The following is a 19936-nucleotide window of genomic DNA, read 5'->3' on the forward strand; positions in this document are numbered from 1 at the left end:
GAGGAGGAGGCTGCCGTGAGCCAAAATCAGACCACTGCACCTCAGCCCGGGTGACAGAGCCAGACTCTGTCTCAAAAAAGAAAAGAAAATATAAGTCCTACAAGATGCATGCAAGCAGGCTCATTGCAGCAAATCATGGATTCCTGATCAGCATCTTATTTTTTTTTTATTTAGATAAGGATTTATTATTGTGTTAAATAATAACATAAGAAAATTTATTTAAAGTACTACACATATATGGTTAAAATAGAACTACATGACAATAGGAAATGAACGGATGAAACGAACAAACCTTATTTTAAAACACTGAAAAAAATGAATAAAAATATCATATATCTTCTGGTCCAAAGGTAACTGTAAAACATAAAGAACAAAATTCCAAAAAAGGTAACAGGTAAAGTAGCCATAAGAGATCTGGGACAATAGACAGGATTAAATTATGTAGATATGCAAGGGAATCAACAGAAAAGAAATGTAAGCCTCTTTTGAAATTCAAACATAAAGAGTCCTTCTCTGAAAGTGCACAGAATATCTAATTTTGTCTTTCTGACAACTTCCTTAGAAACCCTATTAATGTTACTTTCAGAAATTCTATGCCGGACCGACCTTATATACAAACACAATTTTAAAATTCTTTTTAAAGTAAGAGGGAAAAGAGACAGAAACTATGGCATCACTTAATAAAGCACCAATATGAAAGTGAAAAATAAGTTGGGATATACCCAAAGGATTATAATAAAAAATATATATTGATGAATAAAGCAAATGTGGGCTTAAAATGCCAACTTATTTTTCACTATTTTTTTTCTTGTTGATTTGTAGGAATTATTTATTCTGCAACTATTTCCCCCATTTTGTGGTCTGTCTTTTAATAAAAATAACCATATAATGTTTATCTTTTTCCATTTTATTTTTAGATCTAGAAAGAAAATGGTAATCCCATTTCAGTCTGCACGATTAAAAGGTCTTAAATACATCAGTACAACATCTGATGAAGCTGATAAGAATTACTGGAAAATCTATAATATTCATGGTAAATCACATAAATAATGTGTATTACAGTTTTAGGTGTATATATAATAGGGGCTAACATTTGCCACAGAAGTTGAGGACCCCTGCTCACTGTGACTAAAATTTTCACTGTGACTAAAAGATCATCAGATCACATATCTTATTAAAATAATTATTAAATATATTGACTAAAACTCTTTCTAAGAATGTAAAACTTGTATATGTCATTATTCAGTCAGGCTAAGGTTGTCTATTACTGAATCACAAAGTAGATGGATATATGTATACAATATTTGGTGATCTAGAATGTGTACTTAAAATATAAGCCATGTCACACAAAATTCATTTTGGAGGACCTGGTTGAAACACCACAAAGAGATAAGCAGTCATATGAAAGTGAAGTTTTGGAGCGCTGATCAGGAGAAACAGCACCATTACTGGGTGCGGTGGCTCAAGCCTGTAATCCCAGCACTTTGGGAGGCCGAGACGGGTGGATCACGAGGTCAGGAGATAGAGACCATCCTGGCTAACACGGTGAAACCCCGTCTCTACTAAAAAATACAAAAAAAAAAAAAAACTAGCCGGGTGAGGTGGCAGGCACCTGTGGTCCCAGCTACTCGGGAGGCTGAGGCAGGAGAATGGCGTAAAACCCGGAAGGCGGAGCTTGCAGTGAGCTGATATCCCACCACTGCACTCCAGCCTGGGCGACAGAGCGAGACTCCGTCTCAAAAAAAAAAAAAAAAATCCAAATACACACTTCAACTCAAAAGCCTGCTCAGATTACAAAGCCAATGATTGAAATTCAAACTGCTTCTCACATGGATAATTATCTTTATTGTGCCCTATATTTATCTGTTCTCATGTTGCTAATAAAGACATGCTTGAGACTGGGTAATTTACAAAGGAAAGAGGTTTAATTGACTCACAGACCCACATGGCTGGGGACACCTCACAACCATGGCTAAAGGCAAATGAGGAGCAAAGTCACATCTTACATGGCAGCAGGCAAGAGAGCCTGTGCAGGGGAACTCCCATTTATAAAACCATCAGATCCTGTGAGATTTATTCACCACCACAAGAACAGTATGGGGGAAACCACCACCCATGATTCAATCACCTCCACTCAACCCCAAGGAAGGGTCTCTTAACACATAGAGATTATTACAATACAAGGTGAGATTTGGGTGGGGACACAGCCAAACCATATCATGCACCAAGAGAAGTACCAGAATAGATACACACACACACCCCCACACAAAATAAAACATTTGTTAACAAGTATCCTAAGCAATGCAAGGAAGATAGACTACTAAAGAATTAAAACTTTCTTTTTAAAAATATTATTTGGGTAGATAATGAATGATAACTAATTTATGAATTCAGTGTCCATCTGGTATCCAACATTTTTAGCTCTGTAGGTCTTTTGTCATAATTAAGAGGCGTCCATACATGGCTGAGGATTTAGCTGTCAGTCCAACTGATGAAAATACTAATAGTAGATTTCAAGAAAATAAAATAAAAACACTGAAATAACATGAAAAGAAGATTTACAATTAAGTTAAACAAGGATTTTTAAATCAAGCCATCAGGAACATCTGCTCAGAATCAACTCACTATATCTAACTCCTCTATTTTGAGTTTTTTCGTTGTAGAATTGGCTACTTAGTCATCTTTTTTTTTTTTTTTTTTTTTTTTTTTTTTTGAGACGGAGTCTCGCTCTGCCGCCCAGGCTGGAGTGCAGTGGCCGGATCTCAGCTCACTGCAAGCTCCGCCTCCCAGGTTCACGCCATTCTCCTGCCTCAGCCTCCCGAGTAGCTGGGACTACAGGCGCCCACCACCTCGCCCGGCTAGTTTTTTGTATTTTTTTTTTAGTAGAGACGGGGTTTCACCGTGTCAGCTAGGATGGTCTCGATCTCCTGACCTCGTGATCCGCCCGTCTCGGCCTCCCAAAGTGCTGGGATTACAGGCTTGAGCCACCGCGCCCGGCCCTACTTAGTCATCTTAATTCAGTTTACATAGTTAGATTAGTCATCAGGTAAGTACCAAATTTGACGGCCTTAAAAATACCTCACTAATTACCATTTTGATTGAAATCGTGCTTTCATGGCACAGATACTAATAAAAATGGTAAAATAGTCATTGCCCATAAGAGTGGCTATAAGGGAGCTGTCCTCCCATTTATTCCATTAACAGGAAATTCTTAAACAGAGCACACCCTCAAACCAATGCATAACTTTATAAGATTAAAGACTCTAGTATTTTGAGAAGAAGGCAAGTCTTAGTTTGATTTGATTAATATTGGGTATGTGTCTTCAAGAACTTTATTTAGCTACCCACATAAATTACGAAATGTATTTCCCAGAAAGCAGAGTGAAGATTAATTAGGCCTGACACACAAGATTGTTTAGGATAGTTAAGCCAAGAGTCCAGGGCCTCTGGGAGAGATGGCAAAGAAAAAGTAGTACAGAACTTAAAGACCTTTTTTCTATATTCCTCATTCTTGGCTGATCAAGGAATCTACCAGGACATGATCCTATTAATTTCCTGGCTGACTTCTTGGGCCCTCCATCTTATTTTCATTAATACACTAACAGCTGCAGGCTTTTAGTAAGCACATGCTTTTTAATGGAAATGCCACAGATTACAAAACAGGGATCATGTTCTCCTTACTGCTGCATTATGCATTTTTATTGCTGAATCAAATCAATAGCAAGTTCTTTTTTAAAACTGACATTCTAGTTATCTTTAAGGAACAAGCTTGTGTACACACACATACAGCCCACTGACTAGAAAAGAGATAAGAAAACCTCAATAAATGTAGAAGCCATATTGACCAACTATTATCAAAAAAGACCCTTATCCAAAAATATATTCAATTGTCTTAAGATTTATTATTTCAAAAGTGATACATAGAATTCTATCTTTGAGGAAGATGGAACAGGCATTTTTTCTCTACTCCTCCCACTAAGAACAACTAAAATCCCTGGACAATACACATAAAAGAAAGAAGAGAAGATTCTAAAAGGTGTAGAGAAGAAGGCAGACTGGCTAGGGAACCTCAGATTCCAAGGGAGGATATGGAGGTGAGTTCTACAGATTTTCTTTCCCCATAGTATATTCCAGACTTGGAAATAAAGAAGCCAGCAACCCATAAACACCAATGGTAACAGACCAAAAGAGACCACAAAAGCCTGCTCTTTAGCTAAAGGACCAGGAAAGGGACAGCGCAGCAAAGAAGAAAACTTTAACAAAAAATCCTATACACTAGCAAAACAGCAAGAAAAAACTGGCTCCGCCCACACCAGCATAAGTTGAATGGGGAGTCTAGAGCTCCATCTTTGCCAGGATGGATCAAGTCATCCCAACCTACTGCTGGGTTGGTATGAGAGAAGACCGAGCAGAGAGCTGGGAATTTTCATCACCACAGGGGAGATCCAAACCCTCTTCCACTTCATGGTATCAGTAGAAACCACATAGAAAGTCTGGACATCCCCACACCTGGCAGTAATAACCTCTCCCCTCCCCGCTGCTGCCACCACTACCACCTCCCTGCTGTAGTGGAATCAGAGGAGGACAAGTAGAGAGTTAGGACTTGTGCTATTGTCCATTGATAATGAGGCCACCCTGGCCACAGTGTTAGTGGAAGCCACATGAGGAGCTAGAACTCCCATACCAGTCCAGCAGTAATGAGAGACCCTTTCTTGGGTATTAATGGAGGCCAAGAGGGAAACCCGGACTTTTGCTCCCACTAGGAGGTAGCAAAGCATCACTCCCTTCTCTCCCCCACTGGAATAGGGTCAAAGGAAACCAGTTGAAACAAAGTTTAAATAAAATCCCAAGTCTCATAATATCAAAAGTGTCCAGATTTGGATCAAAAATCACTCATCATACTAAAAACCAGAAAGATAAGCAAAGAGTGGGGAGAAAACCTAATCAACAGATTACAACACCAATATAACAAAGATGTTAGAATTATGACAAAGATTTTAAAGAAGCATCAGAAAAGTGCTTCAATAAGCGATTATGAACATGCTTGAAACAAATGAAATAAGTCTCAGCAGCAAATGGTAAAGTCACAGCAAAAAAATAGAAGACAGAATTAAATGAAAGTTTTAGAAATGAAAAATGTAAAAACTAAAATATAAAGCTTGGTGGATAGGTTCAACAGTAAAATGGAAGGGATAGAGGAAAAACCATCAATGTTTTTAGACAGAACAAAATTATTTTATCTGAATGAAAGAGAAAAAAGACAGGAAATGAATGAACAGAGCACCAGGGGCATATGGTACTATAGCAAAAGATGGAGCATTCAAGTAATCAAAGACTCAGAAAGAGAAAAGAAAGGGGCAGACTGAAAAAATAACACTCAGAGAATGGCTGAAAACTTTCCAAATTTGGAAAGAGACATAACCCTACAGATTTAAAAAGCTGAACGAATCCCAAACAGGAAAACCTAAAGAAATCCACACCCCCATATCATAATTAAATTTCTGAAAACAAAAAGCAAGAAAAAATCTTGAAAGCAGCCAGAGAAAAATGACACTCTACCACCAGAGGAAAAACAACTGGAATGACAGCAAGCTTCTCATCAGAAACCAGGAAGCCAGGAAGAAGTGGCACATATTTTTCTAATGCTGAATGAAAAGAGCTGTAAACCCAAAATTCTTTTTTTTTAAATTATCATATCTGGCTAAAAAGCTTTGCACAGCAAAGGAAATAATCAACAAAGTGAAGAGACAACTCACAGAACAGGAGAACCTATTTACAAACTACCCATCTGACAGGTATTAACTAACAGAATATATAAGAAGCTCAAACAACTCAATAGGAAAAAAAAATCCAATTTTGGACAAAAAATCCAAATAGGCATTTCTTTTGTTTTCTTTGTTTTTATTTGGCTCAGAAGGTACTGAATAGAGATTTCTTAAAAGAAGACAAACAAGGCCAGGTGCGGTGGCTCAAGCCTGTAATCCCAGCACTTTGGGAGGCTGAAGTGGGTGGATCACCTGAGGTTGGGAGTTTGAGACCAGCTTGACCAACATGGAGAAACCCCATCTCTACTAAAAATACAAAATTAGCCGGGCGTGGTGGTGCATGCCTGTAATTCCAGCTACTTGGGAGACTAAGGCAGGAGAATCACTTGAACCCAGAAGGCAGAGGTTGTGGTGAGCTGAGATCACACCATTGCACTCCAGCCTGGGCAACAAGAGTGAAACGCCATCTCAAAAAACAAACAAACAAACAAACAAAAACAAATGGCCAACAGGTATATGAAAAATAAATTCAGCATCACTAATCAGAGAAACACAAATCAAAACTACAATGAGATATCATCTCACCCCATTAAAATGGCTTACATCAAAAAGACAAGTAATAACAGTTGCTGGTGAGGATGTGTAGAAAGGGGAACCCTCATACACTGTTGGTGGGAATGCAAACTCACACAGCCACTATGGAGAACAGTATGGAAGTGCCTCAAAAAACCACGAATAGAACTACCATATGATCCAGCAATCCCACGACTAGATACATATCCAAAAGAAAGGAAAACAGTATATCAAAGACATATCTGCACTCCCATGTTTATTGCAACCCTATTGACAACAGCTAACATATGGAATCAACCTAAGTATCCATCAACAGATGAATAGATAAAGAAAATGTGGTACATATACACAATGGAATATTATTCAACCATAAAAAAGAATAAAATCCTTTATAAAAAAAGAATAAAATCCTGTCATTTGCAACAACATGGGTGGAACTAGAGGATATTAAGTGAAATAAGCCAGGCACAGAAAGACAAATATTATATGTTCTCATTCATACATGGGAGTGAAAAAAAAATTGAATCCATGGAAATAGAGTAGAATGGTTGGTTACCAGAAGCTGGGAAGGATAGCAGGGAGGGGCTGGGTGAGCAGGGATTGTTAATGGGTACAAAAATACAGTTAGAACAATTAAGATCTAGTACTTAGTAATACAATAGGATGGCCGGGCGCGGTGGCTCAAGCCTGTAATCCCAGCACTTTGGGAGGCCGAGACGGGCGGATCACAAGGTCAGGAGATCGAGACCATCCTGGCTAACACGGTGAAACCCCATCTCTACTAAAAATTACAAAAAACTAGCCGGGCGAGGTGGCGGGTGCCTGTAGTCCCAGCTACTCGGGAGGCTGAGGCAGGAGAATGGCATGAACCCGGGAGGCGGAGCTTGCAGTGAGCTGAGATCCGGCCACTGCACTCCAGCCTGGGTGACAGAGCAAGACTCCGTCTCAAAAAAAAAGAAAAAAAATACAATAGGATGACCATGGTCGATAAGTTACTGTACATTTTAAAATAACTGAAATCGTCCAGGCGCAGTGGCTCATGCCTGTAATCCCAGCACCATGGGAGGTCGAGGTGGGTGGATCACGTGAGACCAGGAGTTTGAGACCAGCCTGGCCAACATGGTGAAATCCCATCTCTACTAAAAATACCAAAAAACAAAATTAGCTGGGCATGGTGGCGGGCGCATGCTACTGTGGAGGCTGAGGCAGGAGAATTGCTTGATACTGGCAGTTGGAGGTTGCAGTGAGCCTGGGCAATGAGAGCAAAACTCTGTCTCAAAAATAAAAAAAATAAATAACTGAAAGTGAAATTGGGATGTTCCTAACACAAAGAAATGATCAACGCTTGAGATAATGAATATCCCAATTACCATGATTTATAACACATCATATGCCTGTACCAAAACATCACTATCAAAACATCACATGTATTCCATATATATAACTATTATGTACCCATAGTAATTAAAAATGAAGAAAATTTTTAAATGCAACGTACAAACTGGAAGAAAATAGTTTCAAGCCACACATTTGACAAAAGACCAGTGTCTAGAATATATCAAATACTCTCAAAACTCAGTGGAAAAATAAACAATGCACTCAATTAGAAAATGGCCAGGAGACACACAGATATTTCATCAAAGAGGATATTCAGATGCCAAACGAGCACAAGATGTTCAACTTCGCTAGCCATGAGGGTCATGCAAATTAAAACCATACTAAGATATCCTACACACCCATCAGAATGGCTGAAATAAAAAATTATAACAATACCAAAGACTGATAAGTATGTGGAAAAGCTGAATCAGTCATACACTGCTGACGGGAACATAAAATGGCAGTTTCTTTAAAAACTAAGCATGCAACTACTATATGACCCATTAATTCCACTCATGTGTTTTTATTTCTCTGGAATACGTGCCTATGTTCACACATTGTCTACACAAATGTTTGTAGCAGCTTTATTCCTAATATCCAGAAACAATTCAGTTGTTCTTTGACAGGTAAATGGCTAAACCGTGGTTTGTCCATACCATGGAATACTACTCAGCAACAATAAGGAATAAACTACCAATACATGCAGCAACCTGGATGAATCTCCAAAGAACTATGCTTAGTGAAAAGAGCCAATCCGAAAAGGTTACCTACAGTATGATTAATTTATAACATTCTTGAGATGATAAAATTAAAAGAACAGGGGAAAGATTAGTGGTTGCCAAGGGGTTAAGAAAGGGATGGGAAGGGAAGTGTGTGCAACTATAAAAGGGCAACAAGAGGAATTCTTGTGGTGATGGAAGTGTTCTGTATCTTGACTGTAGCAATGTCAATATCTGCTTGTGATACTGTACTAAAGTTTTGCAAAATATTACCAAGGGGGAAAACTAGGTGAAAGAATGCATGGGATCTACGTTACTTCTTACAACTGCATGTGAATTTATAATTACCTCAAGATAAATTTTTTTTAAAAAAGAGAAGGCCAGGAACAGTGGCTCATGCCTGTAATCCCAGCACTTTGGGAAGGTGAAGCGGGAGGATCCCTTGAGCTCAGGAGTTCAAGGCCAGCTTCGACAACATAGCGAGACCTCGTTCTCTACTAAAAATTGAAAATTAGCCAGGCACCTGTAGTCCCAGCTACTCAGGAGGCTGAGGCAAGAGGATCACTCAAGCCAGGGAGTCAAGGCTGCAGTGAGCTAAGATTGCACCACTGCTCTCCAACCTAGGTGACAGGGTGAGACCTGATCTCAAAAAAGAAAGAAAAGAAAAGAAAAATGGTACATGTTCATCATAGAAAATTTTCAAAATGTAGATTAGGAAGATCTAATTTGGTTATTATACAAATATACTAATAGATATGATAGTAATGTATTTAGGGGCTTTTCAAGTATATTGACTACTTTTAATCACAGTAAAAATATATAGTTGATTCTATTTTTTCCCCTACACATTTGCTCAGAGCCTCCTGAGAGGCTATAAACGATTACACAGGGCTCAAATGTTCATAGATGGCTCCCTCTGAGCCAAACCCTAGCACATGGTGGAATTGGTTTCTTCTTGAGTACCAATTTGGAACACTTAATTATAATGGTCATCTCAAGTACTATGCTACAAGAATTATGAGGCAATCTCTGAACCCAAATCAGAACATTGTGATTGACTAGCAGTGTCCATCAGCAGCATAGGGTTCAAGGGTACAGTGTCACCTCTGCTGGCTGGAAAATTTTTTAAACCAACCTTGCAGACTACAAGGGAAACTTTATTAATAAAACCCTCTGTGTAAAGGTTCTTGAAAGATCACTCATTCTTGTCATATCCAAATATTATGTTGCACTTTATATCTAGCAAGTATTATATACGGTTGATTTGTCTTTTTTTAGTCCAATAAATTGTACATGTAAAGACCAAACAACTTCAGATTTTTACAGCAATTAGTTCTCCATGCCCAGCCTAGAACATAGTACTTCTTACTCCGCTGAGAGAATGATCAACCAACAAGCATTATTTAATGCTGTGTATCAGATTATATATTAGGCAAGCGTTTAATCACCAATAAAGTTATCCAGTCTATAAATCTGAACACTGCTATATGCCAACGTTAAATGGGAATATGAGGTATCCGTACTCTGAAAACTCATTCTATTGGGAGGATACTGATACCTATGAAACAATTACAATAGTTAAGTGCTCTTCTAGGGGCAGACAGAATGCTGTAAGGAGCCCCTAACATATGACGACAAACTGGACTTGGGGATCAGGAAGTCTTCCTGGAAGAGATGGTATCTCAAGTGATCAAGAGTGAAGGGAGAACAATGAGGCAAGGTGAGAAGTATCCCAATCAAGAACACTTAAATACCAGAGTCCCTGGTAATCCCAGCACTTTGGGAGGCCAAGGTGGGTGGATCGCTTGAGGCCAGGAGTTCGAGACCAACCTGGCCAACATGGTGAAACACTGTCTCTACTAAAAATACAAAAATTACCCGGGCATAGTGGCGCACGCCTGTAGTCCCAGCTACTCTGGAGGCTGAGGCAAGAGAATCACTTGAACCTGGGAGGCACAGGTTGCAGTGAGCCGAGATCTCACCACTGAACTCCAGCCTGGGCAACAAAGTGAGACTCTGTCTCAAAGGAAACAAAAAAATAACATGAAAATAAAAAACAGAGTCCAAAAGGAGAGTCGAGGTTAGGCTGAAAAGACATGCAAGAACTCAAGTCATTAAGACCAGAAACCGTATTCTAGAATTTGAATATTTTCCTGATTGAAACATTTTAAACTGAAGAGTAAAAATTACCTTAGGATGGGGAACAAGACCAGACAGGTAACTAATAACAATTGCCTGCACAAGGGTAGAAGGTAGGGAGGCAGAGAAAATGAAATGTTACCAGAAATTCTAACTTGATGGTTAAGGATTAAACTAAAGTACATTCACATACATGCTAGCATCCTAAAGCCTAATAATTACACCCATTGCTAGTAGTCTTATTTCTGCCCCATTTTCTGGAGACCAGAATTCACCCACACACGTATGGAGGCTGGCAAACATCACGACCACCTCCAGTGGATGGTTTGCTGAGGGGCCAGTAAACTAGTGTTGTGGTTACCTTGAGAAAAATCTGGGGAGGTTCACAACAACTCCCATACTATAGCAGAAAGCTCTTCAAGAGAGGACAAACTCATTTTTCAGCAGAGAAACTTGACCTCATATGCCATTAAGGGTAAGTGAGTTTGTCCCACAAAATAATGCTGCTATGTGCCCTAATGAACCATCCATTTATAGAGAAAAAAAAAGAAAAATGATTACTAAGAGCTGCACCCAAAGTAATGAGGCTAGAATCAAGTCCCCTCTTCGTCAGCACTAGCTTGACTGCTGGCATGTCCTGCCCTAGTTGGGACTCAAGGTCACAACTTTTTGTATCCACTCAGAGCCACTGGCCCAAAGCACAAGTCTACTCACAAGAGAACCAAGCTGTGACTGATCCAGTGCTACCAGCTTCCTGGATCCAGAACCACCTAACAGCAGAAATTCAGCAAGAAAACCAAGATGTAGGGAGAAGATACAAGCGACTGGAGAAGAGCAAAGTCTTAAAATGGAGATGAGAGAGGAGAAGGGGGAGATAAAATTTTGAAGTAGGAGAAAACAAAAAGAACAAGTCCCCTGCTGAGAGCACAGGAGGATGGAGTAAAAAGAGATAGAGAAGACACAGCTACAAAACGTCTTAAGTGGAGATTAACAGGAACTGCCAGACAACGGCAAGGACCCAGCTGGGAACAAACAGCATGAGCAGGAATGGGTCCAGTCAACAAGGTTTTGGGAATTTTCTAACAACTAGAGACACAGAATTTAGAAGAGTCAAACTATTTTTGGCTAATAGAGTGAAGCTGGATTGTAGAATCTCCCTCCCTAATTTTAAAATCTATAAAATCTAGCAAAGATAAAATTCACCAGCAGTAGCCTAACGGGCATTTCCTTATACCATAAACATCGAAAAGTAGCAGCCAAAACAATTCTCACTGCTATCAAATTTGTAGAGACACGGACTGCAGAGTCATCAACTTTCCCTCTAGCAAGTGGTAGAGGGTGAGGGGAGTAAGAATGAATGGTGGCCAGGCACGGTGGCTCACGCCTGTAATCCCAACACTTTGGGAGGCTGAGACAGGAGGATTGCTTGAGCTCAGGAGTTTGCGACCAGCCTGGGCAACATAGGGAGACCCCTTCTTTACAAAAAAACTTTTAAAAGTTTGTTTCTTGCAACGAACTGAACTAAGAAGCATTAAAAACACTGTACGTTTATTTAAACCATTACTTTTCATAATTCATTGAGTCTTATTACAGGTCAATATCTTCATTCTGTTACCTTACTGGGTACATTCACTAATGTTACATAAAACTTCATGTAAAATTAAATAAGAATTAAAAGTACAGCTAAGAACAGTCATGATCTGTATGAGAGGATTTACCATTGTGTACCCTCGTCCCTAATATGGTCATTTTTTGTTTCAGGGCCTCTCAACCTTAAATTCATTTTTATTTTAGAATAAAGGCGCTCCTCTGAGCTCTCGCCCACCATGTGCCCAGTCGCTGCGTCATTGGTGTATGTTGACCCAGTGGTACCTGTCCACCCGGTGCATAGAAGGCCTGTAACACTTAGGGTGCTTCTGCGAGCCATGGTAAGTGTTTCCCAGGAGGCCAACACGGCCATCCACCACATTCTTTTTGCCGGGGATTTGGAACCAAGATTGAAAGGGCTGTTTCAAGTTTTCAACCTGGAAAAAAAAAGCATAAAGATCTCTAATAAGCTAGCTGTAAGGACTAAATATGAACTCATAATTCAAAAGTTAAGCACTTCAAAAGCATAGGGAGCACAAATAAATAGAATCAAAAGTGCATAACCATCTTTGAAAAATTTTCTAGCACTTGGCAGGAACATAAGTCACTTTATACTGTACCTTTTTAAAAAGTTAACTAACTCAACTAAAAACTTTTTAATACGCTTATTCAAGTTTATGTTTATTCTTGAGTTGTCCCTCTCCCATCCCTACCTCACGCCTGCCAGCCTAATCCAAAACTGCATGTTCATAATCTCTGGGGCCACAGCCTAGAAATCTTCATTTTAAACACCTTAGATGACTGATACAGATGTTTTACAGATCACACTTTGAAAAGACATTGCTGTAAAAGGATAGAGCTGATTACAGGTCTGATCCCCAAATGAAAGAAGACCTTTCTAAAAATAAAAATAGAATTAAGGCAAATACCATAAATCCTCACTCAACAACCTCGATAGGTTCTTGGAAACTAATTTTAAGCTAAATGACATACAGCAGGACTTTGAATACATAGTCTGGTTATAACACTGAGGAAAAAAATAGCTTTGTCATACATCATTTTAAAGTCACTGTTTCCAAGAAACTATCAATGACACACATAGTTTAAAAAACTAGGGACAAAACATTTGCCAGAAATACGACAAGGGGTTAAAATCATTCCGGCATATAAAGAACCTATAATAATATATTAGAACTTCAAATAATGAATGGGTGAATAAGAGAAAATTTGTAAGAGAGTAGGTGCTAAAACATTTGGGCACATGGAATTTTTTAATGTTTAATTTCACAAATACTGTATTACATACGCATATCATGTTAATCAAATTATCTGTTTTTTTAAATGAGAATAGCCAATACCAGAAAAAAAAGGCAGAGCAGGCACTTTTACATACAGCTAGTGACACTACAAATAAATACAACTTTCTATATGGTGTTTCGGCTGCATATTAAAAACCAGTAAAATGTTCATACTCGGTGACCCAGTAGTTCTGTGCTTGAGAATCAAACCTCAAGAAACAACCTAAAATTCAGGCATCACCATACGAGTTATCAGCTTTTCAAAAAATACTACAACCATGTGGAAACAGTCTAGAATTCTGCCAATAATCAGTTACAAGGGAGGCAAATGAATATTAAAATTCCAATTGCTTTAACATTTAATACATAGGTGATTAAGAGAACATACAAACAAATATATACATAAAGTGTTAACAAATTCTCTCTAGTTCAGTGTTTTTCAAATTGTGGGTCATGAAATCAATTTAGATGCTTGAAATCAAATGAATTTAATTGGAAGTACTGGGAGCATTGCTCCTAGTAAAGATAAACACTGTTTCAGGAAACTTTTTAAAAGTAAATATGCATATCTTTCAATGCGTTATGGTTTAAAAAGAAGAAAAAATTAGTTGAGAAAAACTGCTCTAGTGACACAATGTATAGGCCTTTGACCTTTCCTAAATCCAAATTTTGTATAAATGCCATGGTATTTTCAATTGACCAAAAAAAAAAACAAAGCTCACTAATCTTAATCTTTGATTCTGTAGGAATTTAAGTGGAAGGAAACCTGTGTGTCTTCAAATACTGTATGAAGAAATAGGACAATAAAAGATTATGTAGATATGTAGATCCTAAAAGCTCAGCCAAGAGTAGGGAATACATTGTGCAGTGAAGAAGACAGAAAAAGTTTTGCCAAAATATTAAGATTCTGGCTTTTAAAAATCTACAGTTTTGTTCTTTCCATGTTTTTTTGCTTCTTTGTTTTCATAATGAGTGCATTGTGTTTAGAATCAGATAGAAAAACATATAGAAAAGAACTGGAACACACTTGACCTGATAAACACTCTTTGGATTGCTGACTTTAGGAATGACACGAGGTTCCTTGCTACAACTTTCTTCATCGCAGGAAGGGCCAGAGGAATCGTCTGATGAGGCTCTACTAACTGCATGACTGATTTGCTGATATAGTTCCCATTCCTCCCATCTGCCTTTAAAAGAAGCAACTGTAAATGGATGGTTTTTCTCACCATACCTAAGTAGGAAAAGAAATTTAAGTACTAATTAGGGATTCAACTTCCTACAAGTTTTGTCTCTAATCTTTCCGGGAGACAATATGCTAACTTATTTTAAAAGAGATTGCCTTAAAAAATTGAAGGACATTATGACCTTCACCTACTACACTGTTATAAATGAGGACATTCTATAAGAGTTATTTTGTTTAATTGTTCAGAAAAAAACAAAGACTAGTTTCTTTTGATTCAGTTAATGAACTGAATTGTCCCATGATAGATAACTCTACTTCCTTTCTGATATTGCCTATAATACTTATCTGTTATCAACCTACAGTTTGTAATAGATACTGTTACCAATCTATAGTTTGTAATAAGGTGCAGTGATTAAAGCCACATTTCAAATATTTTGCAAAATCATTGTGCTTTCCACCTCACCCACTTTGAATAGAAGTCTTCATTGTCTAACAGAAGTTTGCATCTAAAATCTTAACCAAGAAGTGTCCCTGCTGCTAACTCAAGGCTTTGGTGCATCATCTTTCATGAACTTATGTAAAGTTGTCTAACCTAAGGTTTCCAGGTATCACACAGCACACAAACTATGAGATTACTCACCTACAGCACACTTCAAAGGGATCTACCCATATGGTCATCTCCTTCGGAAGTCCCAGGTGAGAAAAATCCACATTACTCTCCACACATGCCCTTTCTAGAATGGGATCTTTATTCTGATTGTTGTTTATCCTGATGCACCTTTTAAAAAAATGAAGGGAGATGAAGACATGATGACAGGCACTTTAGCAGAAGAATCACATTATGCACATACCGTTCCAATACACATAGCTCCCATCTCACCCCCACCTTCCCCTCAGCCTCCTCCACTCTCCACTCTTACAAGTAAGACATCAACTTTTGATACAGTGGCTCAGAATGTATGTTGCATCAGTAAGTCACAAAATTAGTTTACGGGCTATTCACAGCTTATCTTTCATGGCAAACACAAATTAAAAATTGTTTAATCTACCTCACGTAAGGGGCTTTGCTCTGTTGTTTCCAGCCAAAGTGTCATCTACTATGTCTCCTCCTTTCAATTCCACGTTCAAACAAATGAACCCATAAAACTTTCGTTACTTAAATGCTGAAAACAAGATCACTCCATTTTCCTAGGAGCTGGCTGTTGTTTGGTGATTGCTTCCCTTTGCCATCCCACATACTAGCTCTCACCTGAAGGCTTGGCCTTTAGAAGGGCAATCAGAGTGCCAGTGACTTCTGTATGTTTCAAACAAGATCGTCATCAGCTTTTCTGCAAAGTCTTCTATTTGCTGTTTACTTAGTTTATCATGTTTTTTCACCAATCTTGTGACAAAGAAAACTGTTGTTGCAATTTCATCTCTCATGATTCAAGAAAAATAGATAAGGAGGTCTGAATCATTAAAAGGAAGAAGAAATAGAAAGAAATGTTTAACTTAATATCAATACTTAATTGCCATTTGGAAATTTTACATACCTTAAATTTAAAACTGAGATAATTTGCTAGAAAGAAGTCCTTAGTAAACTAGGTAAGTACATGAACACTATCAATTAACATAACAGCCAAGAACAGCAGTTCCTCAAATAGCCCAGTTTTAAAGGTTTTCAAAGGAAAAAAAGTCTTTAAAATTTTAAAGTATTTAAGTAATAACTGAAACATCACTGTGCAACTTAAAAAAGATCCTGGTATGGGATAGTAATTACCTCAAGCATCACGTTTTAAAGATATATTAACAAAGAGCAAAATATTTCAGGAGAGAGTAATTCCAAAATGTGCCTCACAAGTTGCATGCTTTAAGAATAAGCAAACACATTATACTTGCCAACAAAAGCCCTTTAGCCCCCAAGAAAAGTGGATAAGAGTTAAAAGACCAACTGCACCATCCCTTATGTTTCCAACTCTCACCCACACCTGTTCGTGAGTTTGAGGCTGAAGTTTATATAAGCCTGGGCCCTAAAGGCTGATGGGTGCTTCACCTTACACAGGTGCTGCCTATTGAGATAATCATATAGCTTTTTCATATGCCAATCTGGTCTCCATCCAATTGCTCCTTGGCATAAGTGGAGTGGGTTCTCCATTTGAAGTGTTTTCAAACTGGATCTATATTTTCTATTTTGCTATTATAATCTTATCTTTTATAACACAGAGAATCAAGCGTTCTTCTGTATCCTAATATCGCACATTCCAATGATGTCATCTCTAACTTAGCTGTCAACATATTAAGGAATTTTGCCTTAGATTTCTTACAAAACTTGTTAAGACAACTTTGAGCAGCTGTTATGTTGACGACACTTTTTTTTACTAAAGGGTTTATTTGTAGGATAAGTAGAAGAGATCTGAGTTTATCTAACCTCACCAGTTCTCAGAGGGTGGGGGTCAGTGACCATGTGATCTGGACTCACTGTGTTTCTTGTTAAAAATTCAGATTCTTGGCCGGGTACTGTGGCTCATACCTATAATCCCAGCACTTTGGAAGGCCGAGGAAGGTGGATCACCTGAAGTCAGGAGTTAGAGATCAGCCTGGCCAACATGGTGAAACCCCGTCTCTACTAAAAATACAAAAATTATCCAGGCGTGGTGGCATGTACCTGTAGTCCCATCTACTCAGGAGGCTGAGGCAGGATAATTGCTTGAACCCGGGAGGCGGAGGATGCAGTAAGCCAAGATCACACCACTGCACTAGACTGGGTGACAGAGCAAGACTCCGTCTCAAAAAAAAAATTAAAATTAAATTTAAAAATTCACATTCTCCCACCTTATTTCAGATCTGCGGAAGCAACGCTTCTCAAGGTAAGGCCTGGCAATCAGTATTTAGCAGGTTCCCCCAGGTGATTCTAATACCCACTAAGCGTTGAGAAGCATCACACCTGACATACATTAAGTCTTTAACGCTCAGGATTAGTGATCATTCAGTTTCTTCATTAGCGAAAAGGAATTCACTGTCTCACAAGGAAGTCCATTTCATTTCTAAAAAGCTCCAAATAACAGCCAGACCTTCCTTTCTGTGTGGAGGCGAATCTACCTCCAATTTTCCTGTATGTGCAGCCTAGTTTTTCCTTCTGGAACTACACCAATCGTGTCTAATGTTCCACCACATGATGACATTTCAAATACTAGCTACTCAGCCTCCCTCAGCCTTCTCTTTGTGGAGCCTAAATAGTCTCAGCTTTTTGACAGTTTTTCCTATAGACTCACTCACCATGCTGGGTACTCACATCACAGTGAGTGTGAGGTGTGTGAGTAATCCCCTTTTTTCCAGCGTGGGGCTCAGACTTGCACACAATGCTCCAGGTGTGCTCCACCCCTAAAGACTAGCACGGGGCTGTTGCTTCCCTCCCTCTGAATACTGTATTCCAGAACACAACCTCAGGTGGCTTTTACCTTGTTGGCAGTGACATCACACCACGGACTCATACTGAACTTGCAAGTACTCTTTTTCACTAATGCTATCATTTTGTCATATCTTTCCATTCCTGCACAATACAAAGTTTTAAAATATGGGCATTAAGATCGGATAGATTTGGGTGTGAATTGCAACTTTAGGACTCACCATCTGTGTAACCTTGGGCAACTTAATTTTCTGCCTGTGAAATGGGAGATACAATAGCGATCTCATAAGATTGTAGTTAAGATTGTAATAGATAACATTAGAGCGCTTGTTCTTGAGCTGGGCAGAGAGCCTCATGCCTGTAATGCAAACACTTTGGGCCCAGGCGAAAGGATCACTTGAGGTCAGGGGTTTGAGGTCGGCCTGGGCAACTCAGTAAGACCCCTGTCTCTACAAAAATTTTAAAAGTCAGCTTGGTGTGGCATGTGTCTGTAGCCATAGCTACTCGAAGGCTGAGGTGGGAAGATCACTTGAGCCCAGGAGTTTGAGGCTGCCGTAAGCTATGAGCTATGATTGTGTCACTGCACTCCAGCCTGGGCAACAGAGCAAAGACCCTGTCTCAAAAAAATTAAAAAACCTTTCACTAGTGATGAACTGAGATGAAATACATATATTAGGTAGTATGCTGGTTATTGTAATGTCTTTGATGCTTGAGAGGTATAAGAAATGTAAGTATGAGGATTATCAAAGTTGGTTAAGGATACAAAAATAGAAGAAATTAGTTCTAGTATTCTAGTATAGTAGACAAATTATAGGTAACAATTGTATATTTCAAAATAGCTAGAAGATTTGTAATGTTCTCAACACAAAGAAAAGATAAATGTTTGAGGTAATGGATATCCCAATTACCTTATTTGATCATTATACATTATATACAAGTATTAAAATATTACATGTACCCCCAAAATACATACAACTATTATATATCAATTTTTAAAACTTGTTTAAAAGGACTGTGAAATGGATGGCTGATCATCTTGATATCTAAGAATATGATTTAAGATTTAATTAAGATTAATTTAATTCAATTCAGTACATATTTAAATATCTGTGTACCCAGAACATATTAAAATAAACACACATGAAAGTAGGACCTTAATAATCTTCCAACTCCATAGTCTCTTGTTTGTTTCAACTGTCCATGACATAGTTCTCATTCCTCTTCCTCGGTGGCTGGGGTACCCAAACTGTTGCACCTTGGAATCACCTGAAGATCTTTTAAAAATACTGACGTCTGCCTCCTATCCCTTACCCAGACATTTTTTTTTTCGATAGAGATGGGGTCTCCTTATGTTGCCCAGGCTGGTCTTGAACTCCTGGGCTCAAGGAACCCTCCTGCCTTGGCCTCTCAAAGTGCTAGGATTCACAGGTGTGAACCGCTACGCCGGGTCAAGACATTCTGACTTAATTGGTATAGAGTGCAACCTACACATCAGGACTTTTTAAAGTTCCCCAAGCGATTCTAATGTGCAGCAAAAGTGGAAATCATTAAGATAGATACTGCCTTAGCTGTGAAGAAGATTTTAAACTTATTTTACACTTTTGATTGCTTAATAATGCCTTAAGTTTAACAGATTATTAGGACAAATTTGCATCATTTATTCTCATATTTTCTAGCCATTTGCTGGGGTAAATTTTGCAAAGATTATTTTTTTAAATTTATGTTAGAAGGGACAAAGCTGAAAATTAGGGTAACTCCTTGTGTGCTGCTGAAATTTTGCTTCTGAACTAAAGGCAACAGATGCATTAACACAAAATTTTTTTCTTTTCAAAGGGCTAGTTTGCATTTACAATAATAGAATGGTGCCAGGTGTTTTTATAATTCTTTCATGACTTCATCTTCCCATTGAC

General features: G+C 38.5%; 1 protein-coding gene across 2 annotated transcripts in view; it reads right to left on the minus strand.

Moving 5' to 3' along the window:
- Positions 1 to 19936, minus strand: part of BTG4 (BTG anti-proliferation factor 4) — a 38444-nt gene that overhangs the window by 8607 nt on the left and 9901 nt on the right. For both annotated transcript variants that reach the window (XM_025357570.1, XM_025357571.1), the window contains 4 exons: positions 15891 to 16089; positions 15282 to 15419; positions 14491 to 14689; positions 12446 to 12597 (listed from right to left, as the gene is read on the minus strand). In XM_025357570.1, the coding sequence (XP_025213355.1) occupies positions 12446 to 12597; positions 14491 to 14689; positions 15282 to 15419; positions 15891 to 16063 (662 nt within the window). In that variant the 5' untranslated portion in view covers positions 16064 to 16089. The remainder of the gene's footprint in view (positions 1 to 12445; positions 12598 to 14490; positions 14690 to 15281; positions 15420 to 15890; positions 16090 to 19936) is intronic.

This window comes from Theropithecus gelada, chromosome 14, assembly GCF_003255815.1.
Source record: "Theropithecus gelada isolate Dixy chromosome 14, Tgel_1.0, whole genome shotgun sequence".
Classification (NCBI taxonomy): domain Eukaryota; kingdom Metazoa; phylum Chordata; class Mammalia; order Primates; family Cercopithecidae; genus Theropithecus; species Theropithecus gelada.